The 19,339-nt window shown below is 33.9% G+C and overlaps 1 protein-coding gene across 1 annotated transcript in view; it reads left to right on the top strand.

The window, feature by feature from the left end:
- CEP120 (centrosomal protein 120) overlaps positions 1-18,913 on the top strand; it is a 39,378-nt gene extending 20,465 nt beyond the window's left edge. Inside the window, exons 14-20 of the mRNA XM_083817286.1 lie at positions 394-483; positions 1,034-1,126; positions 2,726-2,887; positions 5,035-5,157; positions 6,560-6,658; positions 15,993-16,138; positions 16,799-18,913. Of these exons, the coding sequence (XP_083673412.1) occupies positions 394-483; positions 1,034-1,126; positions 2,726-2,887; positions 5,035-5,157; positions 6,560-6,658; positions 15,993-16,138; positions 16,799-17,039 (954 nt within the window). The 3' untranslated portion in view covers positions 17,040-18,913. The remainder of the gene's footprint in view (positions 1-393; positions 484-1,033; positions 1,127-2,725; positions 2,888-5,034; positions 5,158-6,559; positions 6,659-15,992; positions 16,139-16,798) is intronic.
- The last annotated feature ends 426 nt before the right edge of the window (positions 18,914-19,339 follow it).

Here is a 19,339-nt window from a genome sequence, read left to right as displayed (position 1 = left end):
GTTAAATGTTAACTATACATTTATTTATTCTGTCACTCTACTGCCGTTCTTCCACTCTTTAAGTCATTCCACTTATCCTATAAATGTTTCCTTCAAAAGTGAAGGTAGGTTTTGTTACAGTCTCATCTTGGTTAAGAGAGTGAGAATATAGTTTCTATTAGATGGTATATTTTTCTCAAACTTATGCTGGCTTCACAATTTGTTTTTAAGAGTAAGAAATATCTTTATCAAAATCATCTAGGTTATAATAAGTCAGTGTAAAACTTGTAAAACTTTTTTTTACTTCTGCTTGAGGCTTAATTCTGTTAGTACTCTCTGTAAAAGTTGTGCTATCAACAATCAACAATTTTGGTTTGAGTTTCTGTTTAGGAACTTTTTTCCTTTTATTAAAAGCTTAAAAAGAAGGAGATGGCCCATATGCAAGCACTTGCAGAAGAATGGAAGAAAAGAGACAGAGAGAGAGAGGCATTAGTGAAGAAGAAGGTAAGGAAACTAGTTTATATACTTGCTGAAAAGTCTCATGAATCTCATTACTGCAAAATTTGACAAGGTACTTTGACTATAACAACAAAGGGTCTGTGATAAGTCCTTACAACTTACAGGTGTATATGCATTTAGACAACAGTACAAAAATTAAAATCAGAAGTCTTTTACTTCATTTGAACACCAACGTTAGTGGTACATTTGTTTAATTTTGAACTAGAAATTGCTAGGTTGTTTACCTTCTTATGATGATGTGTAGACAGAATATTTATTACGCATCCTGTTGGTTAGCTTGCTGACTCTAGTGGATTTTCAGCTTTGCTTACCTCTTGCTTGCACGGTCAAAATCTTAAGCAGTCCAATTGGAGCATACTAACCTATTTCCGCTAATAAAAGAAAAGCTCTCCACCATGATTTCATGATTGAAAGCTGGAGATTTGTTTTGTATGTAAACTTGTATCAAACAAGAAACAATTTTAAATTCTTCATCTGTCTAAAGCCTAATTTTTATTGCAAGAAAATGTGTTTTTTTGTTTTTGTTTTCATAAAGGTAGCAGAATATACTGTTTTGGAAGAACAACTTCAGAAAACGTTGAGAGATCTAGATAAGCGAGAGCGACATCTTTTTAGTGCTGAATCAGAGGTAAAAGTTGTTTGGTCACTTTTTTGATTGAGATATTTCTATCCATTCTTTCATATGGAGGCAGTTATGACCTGTGTACAAGAACTAAAAGAGCAACATTCATACCAATGCACAGGTGAGCACTAATAATTTCAAGCTAAATGTTTGTTACCTCTATACATATTTAGTGAAATAGAAGTTCAGCAAACTTATGAGTGATTTGTTACAAGTATAGAACTGTAAACTTTGTTTTCTTAACAGAATTAGTGTCAGTGGAGAGATTTATATAACATCATTATACCTCAATTATGTTTAGTATTCTATCATAGTAAACATTTTCCAGGTGTACAAGAGTGCCTTACTTCAAACAGTAATTTCTAGATCTACCTCTGAAACAAATAGGAGGTGCCAAGGAATGCTGGGAAGAACTGCAATTGTCCAGATTTTGTCATCCAGAAATTTGATAGAATTCCTATTTTGTATTGTTTGATAGTCACAGGACCAAAGAAGTTGAGGGAGAAACCAGTAGCTACCACTGTTTCTGGATCTCATTGAACACCCCACATCTAGGGAGCAAGATGAGCCCTCAGGAAAGCTATATATGGAAAGCATATGGAAAGAGAGAAGAAACTTCCTGTTTACCTACTTCAGAAACTTCAGAACAGTCTCACAATTGTATAGGTCGACTGTTGTGGTGACTTAGCAGTCCAGTGAACTCTTTTTCCTGTAGCTCAGCCTCTTTATCATAGGAATCCCTCCTTTGCTTGAGAACGAAGCTACAATTCCCAGCAGAGGCATTGGCAGGTTGAACCTGTTTCCAGTTCTTTACTCAGAATCTCTTTATTCTCCTCAGGATGTAGTTTGTGCTGTAAACTATCTGACTTCACGTATAACTTCAACGTATAAAATCTGGTAATTAAACTTGGGTGCATTTCAGTCTGAATAAAAGTGTTTATTTTGATTCTCATACGTGTTTGTCACAAAACTTGTTCTAAATGTAGTGAGATTCTGGCAGGGTTTAGAGATAATGAAAATCTGTGGATTCCACAGGCATCTAGAAAAAATGATAGGAGTTCACAATTACAGTTTGAGGGGACAAAATGGTCAATTTGGAGGAGTTTATATATTCAGATAGTAAATAGGCTAATAACATCTTCCTAAAAAGTTCAGACATGTCAAGGATGGTTTTCCTGTTAAGCTCAATAAGAATTTTTTTTACTGCACTCATTTTGAAGTGTGAGATCCTACTGAACAAAAGACATTTTCTTGGCTGTAGGAGTAACTTCATGTTTCCTGCAGTGAAGAGATTTATTTTTTTTAATTTTAGTAGGAAATTAAATTCTGTTTGTAATCTAATTTAGAAAGTAAGTAGAGATGCAAATAGCCCTGTTTTTAGTAGTCAAGTAACAATATACTTGTAGGCCAAATACATGAATTTGAAGATGATTAGTTAATCTGAAAGCCAACAAAAGGGGATATATCAAATGTGTAGGTAACAATACAATTTCTAGTGCTTAATTTCTAAAATAGATAACTTCTGTCATGAATGAGTAGTAGCGGTTTTAAGAGACTCTTAAAGATTCCAAATGTATGAATTGATGTAGCTGTCTCATTTTTAAGCTTCAAAGAGTAAAGAAGGAGTTGCAAGCAGAGCATGAACGAAATAAGCAGGAGTTACAGGATTCTGTGCGGCGTGCCAGAGAAGAATGTGCTCACCAAATTGAGCTAGAAAGGTCGAAAATCAAACAGGTGGAAGAAGACAAGCTTCGCCTACAGCAGCAGGTATGTGCATTTAAATGTTTAGTCTCTGTCATTTAGTCTCTATCGTAGAGGCTGCATTTAGTATTTACTAGCCATCAGTGAAAGTATTTGTTAACTCATCTGATCCCTTTTTAAAAAAAATTTGCTTTTAGAATTGCAACATCCTGTGTCAGTGAGTTCTGTAGTTTGTGCTATTTAAAAAAAAAAAATCTCATGTTCATTTAAAGCTTCTTGCTTAATATGAATGAGCAATCCTTAAGTGCCTATGTTACATGCCGTTCATGATTTCATAGGTCTGTCATACTCAATTTCCAAACACGAGCATCACTGTGTTTTGTCTTACCTTGTATTAAAGTTATGCTTTCTAGCTGATCATCCTAGTTCTTTCTGTGCCATTCCTACTATTTTGGATCGCCCTTTGTGCTTCAGTATGATGCAGTTGTTCCACTTAGTCTTCATGAGACAACAAACCACCTTGTTTTGTTGGGGGGGTTAGGATGGTTTGTCCTCTCTGTAGAGCCTCACTGTGGGGTAACTCAGTTTTTAATGTGCACAGGCAGAATTTTCCTATTGCTACCAGCTCTGACAGTCCTATTATCCTACCTTTTTGATTGTTTTTTGTTTCGTTTTTAACAAAGAACATTCTGGAGTAAAGTGGAAGAATTCTAAGGCATATACTCTTTCATAAGAATTCATCCCTTACCCTTTAGTTTGAAAGAGATGTGTATTTACACAATTTTCACATATGAAGATCTGTAGAGGTTTCTAAATATCTAACTTGTTCGGAGATGAGCCCTACCATGTACAAGAGATTAGTTTCTGAACCATCCACTTTGAAGAATATCACTTTTATTCTCTGAATAGAGAAGTTGTGCTTTTGTGTGATTTGTGCACTACCCTAACAGTCTGCAGTCTGAGGTCTCATGAGAAATTCCATTTTTTAAAGCATTTTCAGAAACAAACTAACTAAACATTAATGTGGAAGTTCTAGGGATAGCTTGCATTTTTCACAGCTGATGAAACTGGCTGCTGTTCTTATCATTGACATCATAGCCATATGCCTGTGTTTTAAAAAGAAATTGGTAAAAATATTGTCAAGAAACAATAGTATCTGTCAAAGTTGGCTGCCATCTCTTTCTGTGGAAAAATAACTGCAGTGAACTGTTTTTGTATGGTTACTTATAAGGCATCTTTGCATTCTTACATCAATTTTATACAGATAAATTCTATAGAAAGTGCAGAAATTTCTTGTGGAAGAATTATTGAGGTGACTCAATTAGAAGATCAGAGAACTGAAACATTGATGTACTAATAAAAGAAGTTGTAGGCTTCTAAACAAATGAATTTTCTGAAGCTTTTTCACCAAGTATTCTAAACATAGATACAATTCAGGAAACATTTGCATGAACTAGTTAAAGATAAAACAAGTTGCAGTTATCATATCAATTCTGTAGTGGAACACATCACTTTTGTCAGGTGTATTAAGGGCTTTCTAGTTGTGTAACCTTTATTCTTCTTCTGTTATATCATTCTATCATTAAAGCTCTCTTATTAGATGTTTTCTCAATGTTACTAATACAGTATAATGAAAAAAGTAGCTATTAAGCATTTAACTTACATAGTTTTTTGTAGCAAAGTAATACAATCATATATAGGCTACACTTTTCAAATTACCCGTTTTAAGATGAAAATCAAAGCTCTCTTTTAATGGTATCTTTGTGAAAGTCTGGAAATAGTGAGGATAGAGGTACATTCATTAAGTCATTAGTCGCTGAAGTCTTTGTTTCAGCCTTTTAAATTACTATTTGGCTGTACAAAGTATTAGTTGTTTCCTTTCCCAGACATTCCTAAACAAGTTATGCTTGTGAAAGCGAGTCTGTAATAAAACTTAATACAGCAGATAACACTGGCATTCTTTAAAAGTTGTGTGTAAATCTAAATAGTTTTGTTTTCTGTATTTCTTTTGCAAGTCTGTTTTAGAAATGTGAACAGAAGTGTTTATAAATCTTTGTTTTGTATGAGGAGAGACTTGTTTTTTCTTCCAGTACAAAGCAAAGATCATCTTTAATTTTTTTTCTTATTAAAATATTGCTGTATGGCATCATCAGGAAATTATTAATTATGAATATGTAACTCCTAGTATCTGTTTTGTATCTGTTTTAATGTAGCTTTATGAAGCAGAAAATAAGCATAAAATTTTGGAGAAGGAGTTCCAGCAATACAAAGAACAGCAAAGTAGTAAACCAGAAATCCAACTACAGTCGGAAATAAATCTCCTCACTTTAGAAAAGGTATCTTGAATTTTTTTAGTCTTTAAAAACTGTCACAAAGCATGAACCTGGCTATCTTGTCCATTTTGTTTTACTTTTTCCAACAATGTCTTCAACTAAATATTCACACAGAGTTAAGGCCAACAGTGTTCTTATTGCTGTAGAGGAAGCTGTGGTGAGGCTAAGGCAGGAAAAACTGACCTTAAATAGGTCAAATGCATTATTAGTGCCATGATTTGTACTTGGGACTCTGAGCTCTCTATTCTTAAAGTTTAAGAAGAGTTTCTTGTGAGGGTTGATTGAGACTGTTTCTTTTTTTTTTTTTAAGTATTTCTGAAAACAGGTTACTTATCCGTGGAATGGAATTACCATCAAAAGTTGATTTCTTCATATGCTGCACATGCCTTCAGTAGAGGATATTCTACTTAAGATGCCCATATCTGTGGTTTTAATTATGGCCAGAATTATTGAAAGGTCTGAGTAAAATAGATTATTCTGAAAAAATTATACCATGCTTTTTTGCACAAAATGCACTCAGTTATATAGTGTATAGCTAGTCTGGATATTACTGTATGGTTGAATAGCTTTTAATAATGCAAGCAGGTGATTCAAAATATTTGCTTGTACAGACTTTTTAAATTCCTAACTAAAATATTGTTAGGCTTACTTTTCATTAAAAAAAATCTTCACAAATCTAGTGCTAAATAGTTCTTGTCCAATTAAAAAAAATACTGTTTCAGGTTTTTTAATCAAAATGCTTCATTTTTCAGGTAACCGTGTTGTGTAGTTCATACCTGTTTTCATATGCCTTTTAGTACTGGAATATTTTTTGCACAATGCAATGAATTGTTGGTGAATTGCATAACATGTTTTTAAGATTTACTGTTTAGACTGTAAAACCAGAGATACCCAAAACGTATACATATATTTCAAAGAATGGTTAGAACAGAGGTGTATTTCAGAGGAAAGAATGTAACACATCTTCCATCAGCTCCAGGAAAGGAAAAAAAATAGGGTATACACCTTTTAAAGGCAAGATTTGTGCAAGATTTGTCCATCAACATTCCTGTTAAATTAGAGTTTATAATCTTACTTTAGAAAAGTGGGGGGAGGGGGGGTTGGAGAGGGGAGGTTACTAATTTGAGAATCTTAAATTTAAAAGGTTACATCAGTAGATTTAGTGCTAATAACTAATCTTTTTCTTTTGTATAGACAGCTATCCAATAAAAATAAAGCTATATTTTAAACAAGAAAATGTTCATGTGCCATAATATTTATGTTACATTATATAACAGCTTTAGATGATGTTGTATGTTATACTACATAAACACTTTTCTTAAACCAGACCCTTTGTATATATACATCTTTCAGTGATTGTTACTGCTGTTATTGCTTCAGCTGATATGGTTTTAATTGCTTTTAGGTTGAACTTGAAAGAAAGTTGGAGTCAGCTACCAAGTCAAAGCTTCACTACAAACAACAGTGGGCAAGAGCTTTGAAAGAACTTGCAAGGTTAAAACAGGTATGCAGGTTTTTTCTTCCATCATATGAGACAATCAAGTTCATGCAGTGTTGGAAGCTATTTACAGTTACTGTTAATTACTGGCTGTTTCATTGTTTTAGTGTTTTGTTTGTCTCTGTAAAATTCAAGCTCTGAGCTTTTTGCAGAAGTCAGTAGAATAGCAAAACTGTTTTGAGTTTGACATTAAATTCAGGGAAGAACACAGCTCAGGTCAACAAAGAAAGCTGGTTTATCTGAAAGCAGGTGTGGTTCAAAAAAGAAACATTAATTAATCTCATTCCTGGTAAAGCTCAGTCACCACTACCAGAGAACATGGTTTGACCGTCCTGACAATCTTGGTCAGTAACATTCCTAACTGTTCTGTATTTTAATTGTAAAATGAACAAAGAATAGAGATTAAAACCAAAAATCAAAACAATGGTTTAAGACTTGCTGAATGCTGTAACATGAAGTAAATTTGCAGAAGAAAAGTGAAATTGAAGATGAAACTTCTTGCTTCTGCTTTTGGAAATCCTAATCCCTGAAACCAATGTGGCATGTTTTTTTTACTGTTCTGATAGATCTACTGTATACATATATACAGTCATATGTATGTAACTTAAAGTAGCTTAAAAATATTCTGTTCTAAGTTGCAGCAGTAACAGTTTCATCTGTACTGAATGCATATACTTTTACTTTCGTCATTGCATCTTTCAGTAATTACAGTAAACTTTAACTAAGCAGTGTATGTAAGAGTGGCAAGCATTTCCATTGTTTGTGACAAATTAATAAATCACTAATCCAGGTTGCTGAACAAACACTGGCACAGACCTAAGCCTTCAGAATTTAAGTTTAGTAAAAGGTATTTATTACTTATCTTCACATTTCTTGTGAAGTGGGATGGTACTTCTTAAGGATTATAGTTCCTGCTTCATTCCTGTTGTGTTTTTTTCTTTCTGGAAAGTAAAAACTACCCTCCATTTTCTAATTGATTGTTACTTTTTTAATCCTCTTTACTTCAGTTTGTTAGCTGTTTTCAATCGCTATTAAAAACTAAACATTATCTGTCTTCAGATTTCATTTTTGCCTACTGATAAAAGGAGAAATTTTCCTCTCCAATTTCTGACACACTGTGCTTGGCAATGATAGAAGGAAGAACATAAGTCTCATAAATCTCATCTTTCTGATGAAGATTTCTTCAGCAGCCATGAAATATCCTAGCTATTTTTTCTTAATGCAAAATTTAAGTTCCCTGTAGAATAAAGGAAAACATTGTTAGTTGCCAGATTAACACAGAGTATATCATCATCAAGTTCTTATTATGAATTTCATCACAGTAGACCTGATGATCTGAATTTAGTAACATATGTAGATGGTTTCAGCTGACCCCCGTTGATGGAAGTCTGAACTATAAAATAAGTTGGCATATACAGTGAATTATGCTACTTAAGACTTTTATAGAACAGAACAAACCCTTTAAAAGTGGTTTCTTGTGTTTTTATACTCCCATGCTTCATTTTATACTTAGTCTATTGATAAAGGATTTAAGTGACTTTAAAGAGCCAAATAAAAGCCAAAGCAGAGCTGATCAAAAAACATTTACTGTGTTTTAAATATAAATTTGGAAAGTGTTGCTTCAGGAATTCTAGATCTGCTTTAGTTCAGATGATTTGTGCAATTGCACATACTTTGACCAATTTCTTGTTTAAATTGGATTAGTACCATGTTAATTTTGCATTGCCTCTGGTGAATAGCCACAGGGCTGTAATCTGTGCCAGTAATTTGTCACACCAAAGCTCTCTAGAGAACTATACAAAACATTTGTGTAGTGAGGATTAGACGCTGAAAGCCATATCTTAGATTGTTAATAAATGTTAATGACAAAACCCAGCTGGTAAGTCTTGGAAATGAGATCTAATGCTTTGCGCCCATTGCCAAAAAAATGTTTAAACAGAGATTTCCATTACTCAAAGGTGACCTAGTACAGTCAATTTGTGAATTAAAGAAGCATAATCTACAGGCTAAGCATTTAGTAAAATGCTCTTCTGATTTGCAACCATAAAAGTCAATGTTTCCTTAATTAAAAAGTTTCCTTTTACTTTGGAACTAGTTGTTAGCACACATCTGTGATAGCTTTATATTTTGCAGAATGAGATATGCACTACATAACTTAGAAAATGATGGGACTGTTAATAGAACATGCTCTGAACTTCTCCGTGTCTGGTAATTTGAATGTTTAAAAACACAGTGCCAGTGGTAAGGAAAAAGACCTGAGCAAATGAGGGCACATATATATCACCTGTGCTTAACAAAACACAGAAGTTAATTGAATTTAGGCACAGTTTGTAAAGCTGAGTGAAAATAGTAAGCTGGGTTACATTCTGGTGAAATCTTGTTTAGGCCCTTTTACTTACTCAGTGCAACTGTATGTAAGTACTTTACTTATATCCCTGTTCACCTTTAGGAAGACAAACTTCAAGTTAGCTACATAGCTGTGCTTATCCTGGTAGGTTTTGTTATTTCCAGAGGTTTCAAAACCTGACTTCTAAAGTTTACTGTCAAGGAAAGTCTGAACCTACACAAACAAGACGTGCGTAGTTCTATATATGTGAGCATTATTACTGAAAATAATCAAACCACTCACACAATGCTGTGGAGATCTCAGGTACTAAATGGAGTGCAAGTATTTTAAAACAAATACCAAAGCTACCAGGAATTTCATTTTCAGCAGATGATAGTCTGATAATCTAGAAAACCAAAATAATCTCAAAGTGTACGTACATACATTATTCAGTGTTCTGGGAGAAATATTTTTTAACGAAGTCTTTTATTGTTTTTGTGTCCTACAGATCTGATCAAACTAACACTGATGCATTTATTTAAAACAACATAGATCTTATTGGTTGGTTGACATTCACTCTATCTTGTCCAGCCTCCTGCTTATCCACTTAGTAATTAATTTGATTAATTTATAAGTAATTTAGCCAAGGATGGGTTATAAATCTTTGCTTTAAAAAAAAAAAAGTCAGAGGTCCAAGTCCTGGTTAAAAACTGTGTCTTGAAACCATCCAGGCCCTCCTACTGACTTGTCAGCTCTGGGTTATTTTCAGAAAACTTTACTTGAGTTCCTTAGCTTCAATCGTAAGTTTTCCCACAGACTTGCATGGTATGTGTGAGTGGGAGAGTGAATAGTGGCTGCTATTTAGCCATTGTTTAGTCTAGTGTATGTATGTTTACATCTCCCTTTTGGATTTATAGGCAGCTATGGCAAAATAAAGATTGTGCTTCCTTGATTGAAGAGCCTCTTAACTAGAGCACCTGGCGGCACAGAGGGGTTCTTTTACAATCTGATTGTAATTGAAATTTTTGTTTTCTTAATAGTGGCTAATTTTTATTTAATGCTGATTATTTCTCTAGTACCATAGGCTTAAAAACATGATTGAAGGTCCCACCATGCAAACTCCTAAAATAATATTCTTGTTCTCAAGTACTACATTAGAGATGCAAACCAATGAAGGAAGGCAGTAAAACACTGAATTAAATGATCTGATAACTAGCATGTGGCTTTAAGGTATTGTTTGGCTTGGCTTTGTTTGGGGTATGTAAGTAAGAGAAAGATAGCAAAACATCAAATTAATAAGAAAAAGGAATATTGATAAGTTTCCTTTTTCCCCCTCTTTAAAAAAAAAAAGAAATCAAAAAGGGATAGCATGACTAACAGTGTTGGAGTGTTGAGAAGGTAATGGAGGAAAAGGTACCTGTGCCAACTAGGTGTATTACAATAATAATTTCCAGATGGTAAAAATTAAAAGTAATTTGCAGATAGTTTTCTTGATCATCTGTTGTTGCCTTGCTTTGGGATGGTGGGTGTTGACAGTCAGGAGGTAATGCAAGGATACAGTGTTCAGAGTTTCTAGTGGGCCTTGCATTCTATCTACACAGCTGCTTTTAGTCCAGCAGCTAATGATTCTGGAGCGGTCCCTTATCTGAAGTCTTAAAAAACAAACTTCAAGTTTCTAGAAATTGTTTAAAACTCTAGGGGTTCTTATTCAGGCTTCAAACAGCTTGACAGGGGTACAGTAAGAAGTTAGGAATAAATCTAAAATCTAACTTATTGTAGGAGCATATTCTCTCTGAAATAATAAGACCTATCATAAAAAGCCTTCACAGCATGAATTTTGTGTGTATGTATATACTTATGTGCCCTGAGGAACAATTAAAAATACTTTGTATTTGATTATATCCTTGTTTTTAAACTTCAGCATACACAGAATAGAATGAAAATGTTACACATGAGGCTAGAAATGCTGGACTTCACGTTACTAGTACTGTATTTTAGTAATATTTCTCCTTTTTGAAGATTGCACAGTAAATTCTGGTAAACCTCAAGTACTACTGTGAAGCAGAGTTCCTTCTCTGGTTTAAAAATAAACAGTGCTTATGCATCATTAAATTGTGATTGGAAAAAAGGGATTTTAGAGCCTGTGTGTCTCTTGTAAAGTAGTACCAGTCACCTCTGTGATGAATAAGAAATACTTCTTTTCCTCCCACTGTAACAAGTCTTATCTGTCTCTGAACATATCAGAATAAAGCAAATTAATTCAAAGTAAGCATATTTCACTTCTTATCAAACAAGTGTTCTAAGTTCTTTGCGATCTTCTTGTATTGATGGATTATTAGAAATCGAGTTTCTATTGCTGTTCTGAACATCATACAAAGAACAAGTTTGCTGTTACTCACCCTACAACTTCTGTTAGACTTAAAGGAGTCAAAGACGAATATTGGGAAATACATTTCAAAGTCTCACAATATGAAGTGTGTAACATTCACATTACACACAGGATCCATCCATCATAAATGAAACTGCAAAATCTCTTGTCACTTGCTTTCATGTATTTTCTGAGTTGGACTAGTCTTAAGCTAAGTGCTAGGGAAATCTTGCCTCAGAAAATACTGTTTTTTAAAAAAGTAGTATTTTCTAGATAAAGGTCATATTATTCAGGGTAATCTGTACCTCTTAAAGTGCTACAGAAATTCTTGTTTTTCACTGGTACAGGACTAAAATTAGTCTCCCTCATCACTCCCAAACAAGGAAATGACAAGGAATATTTGTCATATCTATATCATAATTGTATTAGTAACCACATTGAACTTCAAACTGCACTTTTCTGAAAGGAAGTCTTATGCAGTGTTGTGTTTGGAGACAAAATACACTGATAAGCGTTTGTCTACTTTATGGAGAAAAGGAGAACGCAGCACTCTTTATTCACCCTTACTTCCCTCCAAATCTAGGGATATCTTGAGCAATGAACATGCTCACTAGGAACGTTGATTTTTTTTCTTTAACACTTTTCCAAGAGAAATATGAAAAGGAACACAAACTGAACAAAAGTTTCTTCAGAAATGGTTTTTTGTTCTTGCATCTTGGCTTTCACATTCTTTCTTTTTCCCCTTTTTTGGTGTTACTAAATATCACTAAGTATGTGTTTTCATGAAAAAACTTACTATTCTGAAACTAGGTACTTCAGTGAGGGCAGAAAGGATGAAAATACTAAATGGGATTCCTTCTGATCGGTCAAAGGTTTGGGAATTTTCTGTCACATGCCTGATTGAGTTTAGGATTTTCTGTTAATCTTCAGAGAATGTACTTCTTTCAGAGTTTAAAACACTCTTTGCTATCGATCTGCTACCGTAAGCATGTTCCTGAACAATATAAACCCCTGGATCATTGACATTTTCTGCCTCAAGATAGTAAAGTATCAACTTGTAAGGAAATTTCTGTTCTCAGGCCAACACAGTTGTCTTCACTCTGAAATTGCAACTGTAGGAACACTTTCAAAACTTTACATTATGAGATCTGAGTAATATTCTACAAACTGAAGGACTGGGTTAGAATACTTCTGTTCAGTATGGTCACAGCTGTTTGATTTGTGTATATTATGTACCTCATTATAATCTGTTTAAAAAGTAGGCAAGGATGCCATTTTGTCCTGGCCTGTTGACGTCTTGTGCTAATGAGTGTTACTCTGCATTAGTCTTGAAGTATTTAACTTTCAGGATATGATTGACAATCTCCCATTAACACCTAGCTTCCTATGATGGTAGACCTAGTTTAAAACTAGGAGCAATTAGAGCATGTATTAACTGAGCTGCAGGGCAAGATTTCTTTTTCAAAAAAAAAAAATCATCCTTTTCTCAATCTGCAACAATTCAGTGGACTGAAGCTAATCATATCTATAAATCAGTGTAGATAAGGGCTAGAAAAGGAGATGATGGCAGTTAAAACTCCTTAAATCTCCTTTTTTCTGTAGATCTGGATTTCTGACTTCATGTAAGATGAGCGCTCCACAGTGGTGTGGATTTCTTCCTCTGCATGATGTAGTTTGTTGTAAATTGCATTCTCACATAATCTGTTATGTGGCTTCCAAGATTCTCACCACTCTTAGATGATGCCAACAGGAAAACCCAGCTGTATCAGACATTCGAATTCTGCTTTTGAATTTTGTTTATGCAGTCTATACTGTATCTAAAACAGGATTATGTAGAACAAGTTTCTTCAGACTTACCATCCAGTCAAGAAAAGTAGCTGGTCAGCAGACCAAATTACTAGATTCTTTACCTATAGAGACAGACAAATAGAAATTTCTAGGCTTAATCTATACGTACAATGCAACAATTCTTCTGTGATTAAATATAGTTTTGAGTAGAATTTTAAATAGAACAGTGTAGAGTTTTAATGTACTCTAATCCCTAAAAAAAAAAAAGGCATGAAACTGAAAATTTAATCTGAACACTTTTTTTTCTGAAATGTGGCTGGCTATATGTTAATTTTTTCCATTTTGAAAAGGATGACAGTTTAACTTGGATCTAGTGAAAGCACCAAGAACAGTGATGGTCTTCAAGTAAATATTGATCTGTTCTCGTATTTCTATACTTCACACAACCAGGGTAATCAGATATGCTGTCTGTATTCTATAAATTAGTTGTACTGCAACTTCCGTTTTTATAACAATCTATTTGAGCATACATAACGATCAGCATTTGATCTTACTACCGGCATTTAGCATTTACATCACTCTTAGCCCACTGTATACTTGAAATTTGGCTTTATTTCCTGGAATCTGTTGCCTATCCAGATATTTGGAAACCAGAGAATAACATATAAATGAGGCAGCCATATCACCAAGTATATCGAAGAACAGGTCCTTGTGCATTCCACTGTCACCTTCTACCTGCTGTGGAAATGATCAAGTCCTGTCCTTGCTCTGGTCTTAACCTATGAGTAATCCAAGGGAATGAGAGGACTTCCTTGCTGACAGTTTAGTTTTGTGGTTTGCTTGTTGTTTTGTTTTTGTGTCTTAAGAGAAGTTGGAAATGTGACTTTTTTTACGAAAGCTGGATTCATTTTTTCTACTGTATCCATGCATCCTGCTAGTTTTGTTTTAGTTGTGTTTTCAACCAATTTCTTCATCAACCAATTTCTTCGCTGTGGAAGTAAGTCTTAGTGGTAGATCCCCATTATTCCTAATGCCTTAGAGCAGGAGGAAGGAGTAGTTTTATTCCATTCTATAAAAAAAAAAAAAGGGGGGGGGGGAGTGTTGGGAGGAATAGGATGGAGGGTGGTTGTTCTTGGGGTGTCAATACCAGTTTTAGTGATAGATTACACCTCCAATTTCCCTTATACTTTGTTTGGATTTCCCTAGAACTCTTGAATAAATATCAGTTGGCTATAGTGATTTCTTACAATTTGCTATACACATCTGTTGGTTCGTGTTCTAAAACCTATTTTACTTAAACCTATTTTACTTCAATTTTAGCCTGCTCTTCGAACCTGTCCCACAGAAAAAATGCCTCTCACATGGTAATGTTCTTTTGTAATGAACTCTTGATGAGGGAGGAAGGACAATGGTCTTATCTCTTCCAAGTGCTTTTTTTATACTTCAGCCATCTATCAGCTGTAGAGTCTTGGCAGGATTCCTGCTTCTGGTTTTATATTATGTATCCCCTTAGCAAATTGTTCTGCAGTCATTTTGGTCTGTGTCACTGAAGTAATAGCATTTAATTTTTATTAAAATACTTCGTAGTCGGGTGCTATGATTACATGTAATCTTGTACAAGTACTTCTGTAACACATTGGCTGCTCACATGAACAATGAACAATTAGAGCTTTTGTTTATATCAACTCCTTGTGAAATTTGGATTTTATTACTTAATGATAATAAGTAAGATGCCTGGGACTGAGATTCAGAAAACTGGTTGAAATCAAGGATTAGATTCCTCCAGAAATTATTAGGTTGGCTGTATAATGAATATATTCACACATAAAACAGTTGTCTTTTTGCTGCTGTAATAAATATAAAATATTGTATTAACAGTCAAATATTTCGGATGAAAGTGATTTCAAAATTACAAAGGTAAGCTCACACTTCGCAGTATGTCCACATCCAGGATGTTTGTGTAACCTCCTACTTTGTTTTTTTAACTACAAGAACAAATGCCACTTACCCTCAGGCTTTCTGTTTCATTGAGTGTAAGACTGATTGTGTTGAGTTAGCACAGGAGGTCATATGGAAAATGACTGGGAGGAAAACAAGTGGAGAAAGGAATATGCTTGTCATTCAGACACTTCAATGTCAGAGTGGAAGTGGACTACAGCTCTAGTTTTGCAGCTCTATACAAGTCACTAAAACAGAAAGTAAATTTAGAACCAAATAAACCTTTAGAGGGGTTAGTTGGATTATATCCCCTGAATAAGTTACCTAAGGCTTTGCATAGAGCTGGAAAACTCTAAAAGGAAATCTCACCAGAATTTTAGGAGTTCAAGGCTTAAACATGAATTGCAACTTCAGCAAGTCTTGAAGCTTTGATACTAGGCCTTGTGGGGGCCAATATTGGGATTTTATGCAGCTACTTACCATTTTGTCATGCATGGTATAATCTATATAAATCATATTATTAATTTATATAAAAACATAACATGTAATACTGAGACTTTTTTGCTATATATCTTCAGCAATTTCACAAATAAGTTTTATGTAAACAAGCTTAAGCCAGTATTTGTAAAGGTTTGTCCCTCTTTGTTACTTCTTTAATGGAAAGATATCTGTGACTGGGCTTCAGCTGCTCCAGCATGGACAGGTTTACTGCAGTTTTTAATGTCTATAATGCTGCAAGCATTATAGACATATATATGCTATAATGCTACTATCACAGCTAAAGACATCCTGTTTAACATCTTTCTACTGCTACTAGAGACCTAATTGTTGTGATTTCATTCCTGAAGTTTTGATTGTGTCACTATAATTAGCACTTTGACATGTCAACCAAGTTATGTTTTTATCCTTTCACCCATAAGCGTGAACAAGAAAGTGCAATGGCTCGCCTTAAAAAGCAGCAACAAGAGCTGGAGCATATGAGGTTACGCTATTTGGCAGCAGAAGAAAAAGAGCTGGGGAAAACAGACCGACAAGAGCTGGAGGATATCAGAAATGAACTTAACAGGTATTAAAGCACTTGTAAGACTCCCTTTCTGCCTCAGAATAAGAGAAGGTTCAGTTAAATCAAGACTATAATTGGCTGTCAGTCCAGTAAAAGAACACGTTTTAGTGTCCCTTAGCTAAAGATGGCACATCTATAAAATTCAACAGTACTGTATTATAGAAAATCTATGTGTAAGGCCACACTGTTTTTTTAAGCTAACATAGGTGTATGATGCTAGGCATCTTTTCTTCTTTCTCTTTTGAATCTTCAGTTCTAGGGAGAACTGCATTAAGGGATTAAAAAAAAAAAAACAGATACTATCCATATTTTGAATACATTAAAATTCTAAATCTGTGTAGTGTTGTCCTCCAATGGCTGTCTGCAGTGATTCTGTACACTGAAACCTTGTAGCTTGAGTGGTATTGGCATTATCAAAATATGAGCTTTGATTGCAATTACTATATGTTACATATGCAGAATAAAAAAAAATAGCGTTTTCAAATTGTAGCTATTATATTACAATGTCTTTCATTTATAGTTTTCCCATAATTTTACTACAGAGAAGGTATTTGTTACAGATTTCCTTATTTTACTAAGTACTTCACTTAATGTATTATTTCGTCTGAAAATCAAAGCAGTTTTTAACAGTCATCCTCTTACCTTCCATTTTATTAATGCCAGACTAAAGCAACAAGAAGAAGAGAGAAAGCAATTGCAAGACGTTAGAGATAATTCTGCCGGTAGAGTGGATAGTCCTCATTCTAGAAAATTAAATGAGAACATGGATGATTATCTCTCTCGTCTGATAGAGGAGAGGGATACCTTGTTGAGAACAGGCGTCTATAATCATGAAGACCATATTGTAAGTGAACTTGATCGTCAAATCAGAGAAGCTATTGCAAAAAGGAATACCACTAGATAAAAGCATACAAAAAGCTGTTTAAAAGAGCCTAAACTTGAACAGAGTAACTGATTTTTAAACCACCTTCTGCAAAAATGTATAGTCATGCTTAAATTTTGCACATTTTTAGGCATTTTTGAAGTCAAGGTAAATATTTGCAATTCATGATGTTAAGCACAGTTGTGAGTTTTACAGGGAGTGGCTGTTTTTAATGTTTTTATACTCATATAAATATGTAAATATATTTATCTTGTGTATTTTCCTCTGAAATGTTTTCTACCTCTTTGTACCACCGTGCCTAGGTTTATTTTTAATATTTTTTATAATTTTTCTAAGCTTTTTGGTCAATACAGTCATAACTTATTTAAATTTTTGTAAAAAGGGGTCTTCAGCTATAGTAGGAAAAAATCACATTAGCTGTTTTCCCTGATAGAATTCTTAATTCTGACCAAAAATGCATCACTTGAACTTGACACATCACTTTCTATTAAATCACAAGGTAATCAACCTTTGCTTTGGTAACTGTAGTTAAGATAGCAAGTTCTGTAGTTAATACTCTTTCAAGAGTCAAGGTTTTAAATGGAGAAGAAAACTCAAACCTTATGAAACTGATTGAAATATTAAGTAACTAGTATGAATTGTACAGGATGAAAGTCCCTTTGTCCTAGCAGTTTTGCACATAAGCCTGTAAGGGTGAATCCAGGAGGGTAAAGCCCTGGTTCAGGAATAAACATGAATTATATTCATCCCTCAAAACAAAAGATACATAAATTCACTGAATTAGTACCTCAAATGTTGAACACTTGCATAAGGAAGCTTTTCTAAGTAAAGACTTTTTCCTTAATCAAGACCTGGTCATTTTATGATTCCTTAACGTATATTTCAATGCATGTTTTCTCATTGCCACTTAAATTTTATGTAGTACTTGATGAAGTATGAAAAAGATAGCCTCAGGGTGTTGAATACCACAACAGAACTCAACAAGAAGTGTTAGTATGTGCATAATCAGTTGAAATAGCTGTTTTTTTTCCAAACTTCATTCTGTGTCAGTTATTTTAAAATCATTCATGTGGATCTAGTTAATTATATAAACGTACAACACTGTCTTTTCAATGGGGATTTTTGTCTGTCCTGTTGGTACAATGTTTGAAAAAGTATTGAAAAAGTCTTAGGTATCTTTGTTCATCCAAAGCATAATAATTCCCATGCAAAAAAAAATTTACATAAAATCTATGAACATCTATAGACATGGCTGTATATGTATTGCCTTCCTGTTTTGTATGGTATGAATTATATAGAAAATAGACTTAACATTGCATCTGACTTTGCCCCTAAGTGTGTCGTTTCTCTTGCTCCCTACCGTGGGCTTATCTCCTGCTAAATAAATTATTTAGGGCCTATAAAGTTTTGAACTAGCCATATAAACTCAGATATCAGATTCTATAAGGAATTACTGATTATCAGTGTCAGACTTCTTAAGAAATGCTTTTGTATTGCCTTGCACACCTATATTTTTTCAAATTAGCGTGCTTAAAAAGATCCTACTCTACTGGTAAAACAAATAATGTCTTCATAAATCCAGTACAAATCCATAACATGCAATTTTATACATTTTTTTGTTGTGACTTATCAATGATGCATGATCATATGCAATTATGGTAAATGAATCAGGAGGGCTTCTATATTGATAGGAAGACTTGCTCAAGACATTCTTCAAATGCTTGCTGATGTGCTAGAAGTGCAGTTTCTTTTTGAAACGCTGGGGGGTGCGTTAGACTTAAAGATCTTAAAGGTTGTTTACTAACAATTTTCATAATTGGTGATATTTTTGAACTAACATTCTATGACTTTTCAGGTCTTATGTTATTAAATAAAACTCAGATTTTTATTACTAATGATTTTGTGTTTTTTCAACTATGTATTTGAGCAAAAACTTTGTTTATTAATATAGGTAATAAGTCAGTCTTTAGTGCTTGAAGCCATAAAGTTGAGAAGTTGATTTTCGAAGTTAATTTCATTTTTGAATTTCTAATCTTTTTCATGGTTTGTAAAGAAAACAGCAGTCATGCTGCTGTGAGGTTTAAAAAAACTTCTAATTGTAGTTTTTCTAGTAAAACAGAATACTTAGTAAAAACCAGAGTATTTAGTAAAATACTTATTACATCACTTTCTTTTAAAAATATATTTATAAGCCTGCTATTTAAAGCTGTTTGGGTCCACTTTGTCCCCTAAAAGATCAGTAATTACAGGATTAGAAGCATGAGTTTTCTAAGCTTTAAATTTAGATTTTTTTGGTTATACAGCTGTTAGTCGTTGTATTC

This window comes from Anser anser (genome assembly GCF_964211835.1).
Source record: "Anser anser genome assembly, chromosome: Z".
NCBI lineage: Eukaryota > Metazoa > Chordata > Aves > Anseriformes > Anatidae > Anser > Anser anser.
The sequence above is the reverse complement of the archived record's forward strand: the minus strand, read 5'-3'. Positions and strand labels throughout refer to the sequence as shown.